The sequence below is a fragment of the Momordica charantia genome, assembly GCF_013281855.1.
Source record: "Momordica charantia cultivar OHB3-1 chromosome 10 unlocalized genomic scaffold, Mcharantia_2.0 BLBB01000010.1, whole genome shotgun sequence".
Taxonomy (NCBI): domain Eukaryota; kingdom Viridiplantae; phylum Streptophyta; class Magnoliopsida; order Cucurbitales; family Cucurbitaceae; genus Momordica; species Momordica charantia.
In genome coordinates this window covers 10955046-10967390 of record NW_028275158.1, presented here as the reverse complement: position 1 = coordinate 10967390, position 12345 = coordinate 10955046, and the positions used below count along the sequence as shown (strand labels likewise).

General features: G+C 30.0%; 1 protein-coding gene across 1 annotated transcript; it reads right to left on the bottom strand.

Annotated features, from left to right (window-relative positions):
- Positions 1-1754: 1754 nt before the first annotated feature.
- On the bottom strand, positions 1755-7808 carry LOC111019250 (GDSL esterase/lipase At5g55050). The gene is made up of 5 exons (XM_022295594.2): positions 7497-7808; positions 5110-5255; positions 4760-4993; positions 3008-3257; positions 1755-2149 (listed from the first exon to the last, which is right to left on the bottom strand). Exons 1-5 carry the CDS (start codon positions 7741-7743, stop codon positions 1935-1937), a joined length of 1092 nt encoding a protein of 363 aa, XP_022151286.1. The 5' UTR covers positions 7744-7808; the 3' UTR covers positions 1755-1934.
- Between the last annotated feature and the right edge of the window lie 4537 nt (positions 7809-12345).

Below are 12345 nucleotides of genomic sequence, written 5' to 3'. Positions count from 1 at the left end.
TTTCAAAATAATTCAAAATTAATCTATAATAGAAGAAAATGTAATTAATTGCTAGATATTGAATCCCAATAATACAGAAAATTTGATGGAGACGAACTCTAAAAATTTATAGGAACATTTGATTTGGTGGTTTTAAAAAGAAAAAAAAAAATTGTTGGGGTATAACATTGTTGCAGAGGTAAAAATGGAAAATTGAAAATTACTTGAAATCAACCGCCCTCGAAATTCCAATCATTTTCTTAAATTCAGATATTTTTTACCATTTTTTTATTTAGATGGTGTAAATATAGCCAATCCTTCAATTTCCCTCCAAGTTTATGTTTTTTTTTGAAGATGAAAGTAAAGTAATAATTACGCTAAAACATCAAGACGTTCACGAGCCAACGCTTCCAACACCTCCGCTGGCCAATCCTCATCCACACGATGAACTCTTGCCGCATCCTAGCTCTTCGCGCCAAGAGGTGAATTTATGTTACTTTTAAGGTTTTCTTGCAAATTTTATGGGCGCAGATAAAGGTTTTGATTAATTAATGAGATGGGCATTTGGCTCTAAATAATTTCCTCCCCCAAAGTTATATTAGTTACCTAAACAAATCACCCACGGTAAAAAAAAAATAAGAAAAGCAATAAATGACACAATATTTATAGTGGTTCACCCCAACAGTTTATGGGCTACGTACAGTGTTTCGCTCAAATGCGGATTCCACTGTAATTGAGATTGTATACAAAACACTGAAAATATCTTAGAGGTCCTAACAAAAGTCCTCTAGCTTCGTCTATCTAGAGGTCCTAACAAAATTAAAGTATTCTAGCTTCTAAGTATTATAAACATTATACTTAGATACAGAAATGAAAACTCATAAAATAATCAAGATACAATACCTATAACATGATGATCTTGATCTCCCAATTAGTGCTGCCAATACTTGAGCCCGTCACCAGAAGCCAACTACCAAACACCCCAAAGTCGGCTGCTGCAAAAAACTCTATGCTGCTACATTGTGACGGCTCAAGAAAAACCTAAAACGGAATTGCTGCGTATTTATAATCGTCGTTACAACGCCATGGTGCTACGGACAGAAACAAACTCCGCCCGCGCCCATCAGGACAGCACCACGGCGCTGTCCCCTAGCGTCGTGGTGCCCTGCAACAGCGCCGCGGCTTTGCTTCCTTGGCCCTCTTGGCTTGCAATGCCTCGCTTCACCTATTTTCATCCCTGCTTCGTCCCGACGTGTCCCAGCTTGATCCCGACTCTTCTTTAGATCGTTCCGACGTGAGATATCCATAAATAAATTAAAGTTTCCAAATTCATAAATTTAAGTTTTTGGATTGGAGAGTGATTTATTCATCATTAACATCATTACATAATTAGATTATAAATATCATGAACATATATGTAGTAACATCTTATACGTCCCTAGGCCATTTACATATTTGAGGCGGATGTTCTTTACTTCTAGTGCATGAAATCTTAGAGTTGGGAATGAAGTTTTCAAAGCTGGATTTTAACCATATTAGTAGAGTTTCAAATTAATAATGCTGGGGCTGATAGTCTTGCAATATTAATGGAGGCGATTTCATCCTCGGATTCTTTCCCGTGGGCTGGTTCTTTCCTCCTTTGGTTGCAAAATGTTCTATCTGAAAATCAGACTTCTCAGGTAGCCAACGTGGCAAATGTTTCCTTTTAATAATGTTTTATTTTTAGTTTAAAAAAAAAGTAACATATCTCGACAGTTTATGTTTAAAAAATCAAATAGTCAGCAATGCGAGAATATTACTAGACGAATCTTTTTTGAACTCTCTTCATCTATATCAAAAGATATAGTATACATTTATTACTCACTTTCTTTCCTTGTGGACTCTAACAGCAATACAAGAATTAGATAATAATGTGTGTGTGATGGCACTTTTTTTTGTTTTTCTTTTTTGGTGGTTTAAAGAGCAATGAGTTGCTTGACATTGAGAGCGTACGTAAATGGACCATCAAATATGTAATTGCCAAAGAGGCGATGGGCTTCTTGGGTAGGATGATAGAGATCCCAAAAGAGATGGTCGTTTCTATTTGAGCAAAATGCTGCAATTGGTAAACATGGAACATCGGCATTTAGGTTTCCAAGCCCACAACAAGCCCTTCTAATCTCTGTGAATCCTGAAATCACAAACAACATCCAACCATATTCTTCTAACAGTTAGAATAAAGGATCCATGTTAAAAGGAAAATGGACCTTATAGCTTAGATACTTCTGTTGTTGTTAATGGATTTTGAGATGAAATATCATGAATATTAATATGGTATAAGAGTCCAACACGCACAAACGAGCATCCGGTCAAAAAAATGAGATCCAACCAAGATTAATGAGCCAATAAAGCCACGATCTTGAGGGAGCATGTTAAAGATCTCATATTGAAAAGAAAATAAGATCTTATAAAGTTTTATAATAGTCCTAAACTACTCCTCTTATTGCCAATTGATTTTGAGATAGAATTCCATGAACATTAATAAGCTAGCGGCCGAGTGTTCAAACATCTCCTCATCCCACTAATCTTGACTACTATTTTCTTTGGTGTGTTTGAGTTGGAATAATTTCCACTTGAAGAATAGGGTACCTCAAGGGAAAAAAAAAACCCTTACACCAACTAAAAAATCAACCCATGACCAATATTATCAAACATTCATGGGTTCTGATACCCATATATAACTCATTGTATCTTATATAATGTGTGAGATTCAGATTCAGATTTTTTTTTTTACCAAATGCTTTTTTGGACTCTATACCCATATTAATGAGTTTCATCTCAAAATCAATTAGTAAGAGGAGGAGTAACTCATGTATCACCTCTAGATTTTTGATCTTTTCATTGTAGATACAAGTACAGTTTAAGATCATTATAAATTCTAAACTCTATTTTGGGTAGCTTACACGTGCATAACTCATTCAGTCAAAACACTACTTACCTAAAAGATGGAAATATTGAATAAAAAGAAAAAAAATAATAATGGGGTTACCGTAAGAGGATGGTGTGCGAATGAAGTTGGACATGACTGCATATGCATCGAAGTAGGAGAATGCAATGCCGTTGAGCTCCATTTTGAGTCTCCCAAGCATTGCTTTTAGGCCAAAGTTGTAGTGCTCCACCCACGAATTGACTTCCGCATCGCATTCGCCTGTTCGGCTCCTCTTCCTTTGCGATGGAGTGCACCCCACTAAGCCAACCCCGCCTATCACATATTTTCTTGCTCCATAGCTATATAATCGCTGCAGTTCAACAATATCTGAGCTTTCAATTTCGATTGGATAACAATTTCCTTTTTTATTTTGTCCATATACTCATAAATTAATTAAATTTAACTAACTCAATAGCTTAAGTTTTTGGATTGAAGGGTGATTTATTCATCTTAACATGTCATCACATCGAGAGGTCCTGCGTTCGAACCCGTGTATTGTTGTTTCCTCTCAATTTATTATGATTTCCACTTTTTGAGTGGTAGTTTATTATCTTAAATATATTTATGTTTGAAAATTTAGCTGAGGACTCAAATGTGTTTTCAAGAGCATGAAAACCAAACTGAAGCAATGGTGAGAAATCAAGCCTAAATTATTTCTAAAACAGAAAACCAACAATGAAATTCGGGTTTTGTTTTCTATTTCATTTCAAAAAATAATAATTTAAATTTCATTTTGGTCTTGAACTTTTAAACTGTTTCTATTTTAAATCATTGTGATCATTTATGCTGTCAATTGTTTAACGAAGGATGTTTAACTTCAAATATGTATATTAATGTGCTGATATGATTCTAATAAATATGCAAATCAACTAAATAGTATACATATTTAAAGTGGTTCATCTATTAAATAACTTATGCCAAAATTACTGTGTGGACCAAATTAACTATTAACTATATTTTAAAAGTGAAAGGACTAAAATAGAGATTTTGAAAGTTTAGAAGTCAAAATACCATAAACATAAAAATTTAAAAGCTAAATAAGTATTTAAACAACATAAATAATCTCATTTGTTAAACAATTCTTTTACGTTTTTCCTAACTCCTTTTTCTTTCTCATTTTAGTCCAATTTTAAAACTTGAAGAACAAAAAAAGAGAAGGAAAAGTAAATCGATGCTCCAAGTTATATTAGATATATAAAGTGTACGAGAGAAAAATTGGTCATATTTACAAATTATTTTTCTATAAAGTAAATTTGAAATTATGACATGTTGATGTAATTTTCCTCATAAAGTAGGTTAAAACTTGATCTTCACTTTCGAAATTAGATAGTTGTTTTAAAAAGGTAAGGAAAGAGAGAAATTTTTCATTACATAGCATAAATTTTATGTGTATTTCTAAAATTGTCACTATTTTTTTCCTTTTCAAAATATACGGTACTCTCCCAAGTGTATTTTACCATACATTTTAGTTTTTTTTATAATTATGCTACTTTTATAAGATTTCAAACTATGAGTTATATTTGAGAACATTTATTCATTTGATACTATTTATATAAATATCGCAAAAAAAAAATACTATTTCTTATATAAATATAATAAAAAATAAAATCATCACCTATTCAAATTTAAATCAGTTTTGCCACACTTTTAAATATGAAATTATTAGATATCTCTCCTTTCATAGAAAAATGAGGACCATTCAAATCTCATCCCATCGACTAAGTAATCTTATTTTATTTTTGTCAAAATAATTATTTATTATTAAAATAGGTGTGAAACCAAAGCCATTCAAATTTATCAAAAAGCTTATACCTTAAGTTGCGACTCGAGGGTGGAGGCCATCAAATCTACATATTGCTGCGGGGAGTACTTTTTGCGCAGATCGGACGACTCATGATAGCCGAAGATGTCATTACTTCCAATCACAACGGTGAAGAGAGATTTCGAAAGATGTACTTGTGCCGCAGAGGATCCAAGCTCTTCGACTAGATGTTGGTACACTGACGAATAGAAGTCAATTTGTTGGCCCATGGCCACTGATTGCTTCTGAAAAAATTCATGTGAAAAAAAAAGAAATCAAATTTGTTTTCTTCATATTTTAAATGGAAAATAAATTAAAATTGGAGAAGAAATTACATATATTTATATACACACATACTTACAAAAAGATTGTTTGTTTCGTTGAAAATTCCCGCTCCTCCAGATGCGAAGCTCACGCCTGTTTTAAACGGCGTCGTGTTCGTAATCTTTCTAAACTTGGATACTAGGGAGAGATACGGTGGTGAAGTCGGTAGGCCTACTTTCTCAGCTGTTCAAAATTTCATTGATTACATCAAATTAAAATGTATATAAAAGAAAAACACACATCATCAAATATATTAGTATTTTGTAGTCTTTCTTTATGTTTTTTTTTTCTTTTTCTTTTGCCCATTAATGTGAATGGAAACTTTTCGTCATGAAGAATTATTTTGGTACTTTTAAAAGTTTTATATGTATTAATTAAATATTTTCCTGCCAAGCTAAGGGAGGTGATTTCTTGCAATTCAAAGAAAAACACATCATCCAAGACCTTATAATTAAAGGAGAATTTTCTCTCTGATAATAAGATTTATAGATATTATTTGGCATGCATTTATGATCAGTAAATAATGTTCGAGTGTTTCTGACGGTTTAAAATATATATTTTTTAGAATAATAATATTACAAAGTCAAAGTCTCAACCCATAAAAGAGGGATTTTTTTTGACATAAATAGAGGTTATTAATTTATTATCTGATTGAGTTCTGTTTAAATAATTGGTAATATTAGAAAAAAACCTTAATACATTAACTAACTAATTAATAAAATTATTGAGAGTGAGATATCATGGATTTGCTCCGTAACATTTATTTTTCTTACTTCTTCCTTTTAAAAAAAAAGTATAACTGCATTTTTCTAATTGTTTTTTTTTCTTTTTCTTTCTTTTCTGTTAGGAAAAAAAGAACAGAAATATATTTGATTGTCTTTTCTTGTATCCTGTTCTCTAGAATTTTAAATTAAATAAAATAAGTTAAAATTTTAAATTAGGTATTCAAAATTTTTATGTTATGTTTACTTTTTTAAGTATTTATTATGCCTTTAATAAATTAAGAAGGATAAAATTATACTTTTTCCATATTTTGAAAAATGAAAAACAAGAATCCTATTTAAAAAATTTCTATACAATTTTAAAAATATTTTTTAAAGATGAAAAACGAGAAACAATAATAATGATCAAATATCAATGTTTTTCAAAAATTTAAAATGAATAACAAAAATAAGACGGTCCTAGTAAATTGAACTACGAGATAATTATTTAAGAAATTATGACTCAACAGAGATTATACAGGATATTATAACAATAAAATAACATAAAACATTTTCTCAAAAAAAAAAAGAAACTTAAACTTAAAGTTAAAGTAAAATTAAAAGACTAAAATAAAAGAAAATAGGTTTTACGGGTTTGGCGTAGATGGACATGAGTTCATCCCATATCATATTGTTGTCCGCGGTCTAAAACACACATATATAACTTTATTACGTGAATTTGAACTTCTAATCTCGAAAATAAAGAAATTAAGCTATACTTGCATTAGCAACTATCTAAAAACAAATAGGCAAGGGAGGGTTATTTTATTTCTTTATAAAAATATTAAGGGTTCAGATTTTGTTATAATAAAATTTACAATATTAATTAAAGATTTTAAAATAAGTATATAAAAAAGGCATGTGCCATATCTTTTACTTGAAGGAAAGGAAGAGAATTTTGATGGCATGGTAGCAACAATATAAGAAAATGGAATAATAGTACATGACAAATAGAAAACATTATTTAATTCGGTTGCCATGTCATTAAGAATAGAACCAAACCAGTGGGATGCATCATGTAACTTCTATTCACTACTTTTTATAAATAATATTCAAAGAGGGAAAAAAAAACCCAAAAATAACAGTTTCTGAAAGGAAAAAAAGACAGATAAGCATGATTTCATTAATAAAGAGTTTAATAACTTTTTCATGGGTTTTTTTAGTCAAAACAAAAATTCTCTATTCACGAACATAAAATCAGCTCAACTAATTAAGATGTGTATCTCCAACTAAAAAGTCGTTACTTTAAAAAAAAAACGTGGAGGATCAAACCAAAGTCACTCGTGTGACAAGACAAGGATAGATACTCACCTGTCCCCATGTTTTATTATAAATTTTTATTTTTAGTATATGATATCAATTGAAATATAGGTTCAAGTTTGGCACCTTTCTACATTGAATTTTCCTATTTATTTAAACTGTGATATCCTAATAACTTGTCATATTTTTATTAGGAATATAAGATATCAATTATGGTGCGAAACTTTAACCTAACTCAACTAATTAAGACATATTCCAACTAAATTTGTCCTATTTGTTTAAATCGTAGTATCTTAATCACTACGGTGCAAAACCTTAATACAACTCAACTAATTAAGACAGCATATTCTAACTAAAAGTGCGTGAGTTCAAATATGATAGAGACTAGTAGGATGTTACGTACCAAGATAGTCGGCAGCGTTCTTGCCATTAGAGAACCTTCCGGTGGGTTTAGTAGTGGGGAAGTCGATTCCATTGTGAGGGAAGTTGGCTTTGGCGAGAGAGAGCTTCAAGTGGTTGTTGTTGCCGACATCAACCAAGGAGTCTCCGAAGACATAGATTGCAGGAACTAAGGCACCACATTCACAAACTCTAAAACTGAATGATACACACAAGAAGATGAAGAAGAAGAAGAAGGCTCTGGAACCCATTTCCTTTTTCTTCAATGGAATATTGAAACTTGAAAGGGAATTTATATAGAGAGAGAGAGAGAGAGATGAGAATCCAAAATTGAGTGTGAAAATTAGAAAAAGTAAGAGAAGAAGAGGAGTATGTTGATGGGTTGGGTGGGGACCCATGTGGATATGTGTGGGGAATTTCTATTCATATTTAATAATCATTCTCTTCTGGACCAAGTTGTCCATTATTTGTCTGTTCCCATTTTCTTTCCATAACTTCTCTTCTTATTAGAGTCTAGCCTTTAGTGAAGAGAAAATGTATTTAGTAAACATGTGTTTGACACATTTAATTTTAAATATTAGTTTGGATCTTTAAAATCCAAAATTACACTAAGACAAGAAATTAAAACATGTAAAATATAATATATTATAAATTATACAAGATTATAAAATAAATATTTAGTTCGCAACTATTAGTTTACAAATATATTGTTTTCACACGTTGAACAATTTTTAAAATTAAGATTCATTTTTCAAATATGCTACCAAAAATATGTCTGAAAATACTTAAAGATATAACTATATTTTTTCATAATTTCTTATTTTTAGATTTCTACTTTCTAATCACTAACCAGACGAGCCTAGGTATTTCTTTCTATTTTTCTTTTTCCATTTGGGAGAATAAATAACATTCAAATACTATAGGCCAATATTAAACCCTGTTCAATTCATTATATAAGTTCGTTGTATCCAATCCTGAATTATATTAGTGAATTATTCACGTCTAAGTGGAAAACTGGACGTAGCCTTAGTAGTGAACCAGTATAATTTACTGTGTCGTATTCTTTACTGTTTTCTTCATATTTGCATATTATTAATTGTGTTGGATATTTTCTATGGAAGGAAAAATTATTTATATAAACCAATTTCCCAACAATTTTGACAGGCAGCCCTGCAAGGACAATATAATAATTTTAATAGTTTATTTATCGTAAAATTTTAATACGCAACAATATAATAAATTTATATGACAAAATTGATATTTTTCTTTACAAATTTAAACAACTAAATTTTAAAATATTTAACAATTGAAAAATTAAACATATTCGCTGTCCTTGTCTGTAGAGAGAATTTTCACCCGTCTCGGACTCCCAACTACTTGAATTTCTAATGAATTATTCATTTATATGTTATTTAATTTCAATATCTTTAGAACATTAGTATATACTTTGTTGTTTTAATTTTCTTGAGTATATTAAATGTGGGGTGAGGAACCAACCATCAATCTTCATAAAAATAATTGATATCCTATCTATTAAATCTTGAGCTTAACTCAACGGTAGCATTTGTCTTTCATTAAGAAGTCATGAATCTAAATTCTCCTACCCTACTTGTTGTACTTAAAAAAAATATGTTAATTTGGCTATACTTATTTTTATATTGTTTATGAAATTTTTATCATAATAAATTTAACTACAGTTATTTTAAATATCTCAAATGTTTTATTACGTTTCCAACACGATGAACTTCACAGAGGAGGAATCTAAAAGAAAAAAAACTTTACAAAGGAGGAATATAAGTCTAGCCTATAGAATGACTTGAACGTACGTCAAATAATTCGACCGTGGTCAAACATCAATAGTTCTCCTCAAAAATCACGTTCAAATATATTTCATCAACTAAAAAGTTGAAGGTTCAAATTCTGCTCCACATGTTACTGAACTAAAAACAAATCACGTAAGAACCGCATTATCTACGTCTTAAAATAAAGATAAAGATAAGAATCAAAATATTCATTTTTTTTAAAGTTTAAAATAGAAAGTTTTTTTTTAGTACAACATGTTGGGGAAGAGATTTGAACTCGCAACCTCATGGTTGGAAGTATATGTTAATTATCGCTGAGCTATGTTCGCTTTGGCGTTTCAAATAGAAAGTTTGTCAAAGGATAAAAAAAAATTATCAAAAGGAACAAAATTTGAAACTCTATGGAGTAAAATGAGATTTAAATTAAAGATTTTCTTTTTAAAATTCTTTCCAATGAATAGCAAACGTATATTGGCATGATGTTAGATTATCAATCCTACCAAAACCAGATGAGTTACAATAAAAATACTATCTATTTTTCGTATTATATTTTCAAGTAAATATATCATTTAATCACTAAAATATACACTAATTTGTAGAATTTCATCCTTGTTTTTTTAACTTTCAATTTTGTCCTTAATTTCATTTTTTTTATTCAACCTCAATTCAATAATGTCATTAAAAATTAAATAATGGAAGGATGAATAACATTTAAACATATCAATAAATTTTCTTTTAAGTGATCTCAAATTCCCATGAGTATCATACTTGCACTCTCTTGAGTGGTTTGATAATGTTGCTTGTCGTGCTGAAATAATTTGAGAGATAGGTTGAAAAGATTTTTAAATGACTCGTCACTATCATGGATTTAATTAGAAAATAAATTGAAACATGGAAGATAAATAAACTATAAAAAAATTAAGGGTAAAAAAAAAGGGAGAAAAAATAAAAAATCTCCCTTTGAATGGTAGAAACTTTTGTAATTCACTCCCTTTTTCAAGCTTCAATTTTAATAATTACAGTGCAGAATTATATGAGTTGTTACAATCATAAAATACTGTTAAATTACTGGGGTGATGCAATGATATTCTCAAGCTAATAAAACTGTTGCAATTTGTTAATTATTTAGTTTAATTGCAACAAGCTCCATAATTACTTTGGGATTACAATAATTAAAATTAAAAATTTAGGGTAAACGGTACATATGATATTGTCTGTTTTTAACATAACCATTATGACTTTACATTTAATTTTATTAAAAAAAACGTCTCATTATCGATAAAGATAAATGTCATGATTTGACAATCAACTGTTTTTTTTTAATTAAAGAAATTGCGATATTAAATTATCAATATTCAAGACTGTATGTTAATACGAGCATTGTTTAATAAATAAGATATTTTTACTTTCTTTGTAAGGTCGAAAGTTAAATCTTCACTTCCACGCCGAGTTAAAATTTGATATTTTAAAACTTCATTTTTACGACATAATTTAAATAAAATATTAAAAGACAGCAATTACTTATTTATAATTTGTTTCCCTAAAAAAAATAAAGAAAAAAGGAGACAATGTGAACGGGGAAAGTTGAGGAAGCGGCGTGCAGTCCACTAAGGGCGCACTGCCCATCACTGTCTCACTGAATTTCACGCTGAAATTTATGATCTTGTCCACATCTCCTTCCTTCCTCTGCCACAACTTTTGATTTTGCCTTTCTTTGGTTCTTATATTTTTCTATTTTGTTTGTTTTCAAATCTTAAAATTTTTCAAAATAACTAGTCAGAGTCTTTGTTATTATTTTTCCATTTTATATTTATTTACTAAATACTTGTCTCAACTAACTTATGTAGTTTTAATACCTGTACTCCAATAATGATATTGATACACATTCTAGAAATTATATTATCAATTTACTCAAAATAAAATGATAATGACTAAAATAGTTGTTTCTAAAAAATTTATAGGCTAAAATTGACATTTTAAAAGTAGGAGACTACAATTTGTGTTCATTACTACTAGGAGTAGAATGAATATATTTACACAGTGTTAATAATTATATATTCTTTTTAATTGATAGAGGAAAAATGAAAAAAGAATAAAAATGTTGCCAAAACAAGTTCTTAGAAATTGAAATAAATATTTAGCTGATGAAAGTGAAAAATAATCTTAATCTTAAAAGCTTGGGACTAAAATAAATTTTATGTGATTTTTTCCCCATTTCATTGTTATTTATCTTTCAATTTTTTCGCAAGCACTCTGAATGGAACTTCACATGCAAATTGGACTTACTGTTGGGAAAAAAATAGATAAATTAATCCTGTTGTAAGTTCTTCGAACATGAACTATTTGATTTTCCCCTTCCATAGGCTAAAAGCAGATAACTAAGTAACAATAACAAAGGAATAAGATTTAGGGATAGAAAAGCTTAACACCACACAGATTATACTGGTTCGCCCCTATCTTGGGACTACGTCTAGTCTTCTGCAAAAAAGCAGGTTCAAATATAGTTGGAAATAATACAATGGAGATCTCACTCAAGATATTACTATCTTGCTTCTAAGTACCTTAACATGTTGGGTGTGCTGCCCTAAACTCGTAGTTTGTATTTTGTAAAAAAAAATGTCTATTTAATAAAGTTTTATTCAATAAATTTGTTATTGAATCATAGCTTTGCATTATCTAAAATCCAATAAACTAAACATCCAAGGTTATTTGTGATGTAATCGGGACAGTATATATACTGGGTATATAGTTGATATACGTGGTATATATTTGATATACCCCTGATATATGAATGGATAATGTCCCGTGAATAACCTAAAAGGTCTATAGTATATGGATAAGGCTGGGTACCTTATCCTGGCAACACTATGGATACGGCCCACTCTGTAAAGGTTACAGACGACTCGATCCAGGTCGTTCGTGTGGAGACATGAGAGTGGGGGTATCCTATACAATGAGTTTGTATAAGACCGGACCACGAAATAGGCAATCTTTAGATGTAACACCGTTAACTAATAGGTTGTTATTTCTTAGGATGACCAGACAACTCAT

What these genes read in the sequence shown, in the direction of transcription:
- LOC111019250 (XM_022295594.2), bottom strand. Translation starts at nt 7,743, where the DNA reads ATGGGTTCCAGAGCCTTCTTCTTCTTCTTCATCTTCTTGTGTGTATCA. An exon ending in GAACGCTGCCGACTATCTTG is followed by an intron (nt 5,256 to 7,496) that starts GTACGTAACATC and finishes AATTTTGAACAG; the next exon opens with CTGAGAAAGTAGGCCTACCG. An exon ending in ACGAAACAAACAATCTTTTT is followed by an intron (nt 4,994 to 5,109) that starts GTAAGTATGTGT and finishes GAATTTTTTCAG; the next exon opens with AAGCAATCAGTGGCCATGGG.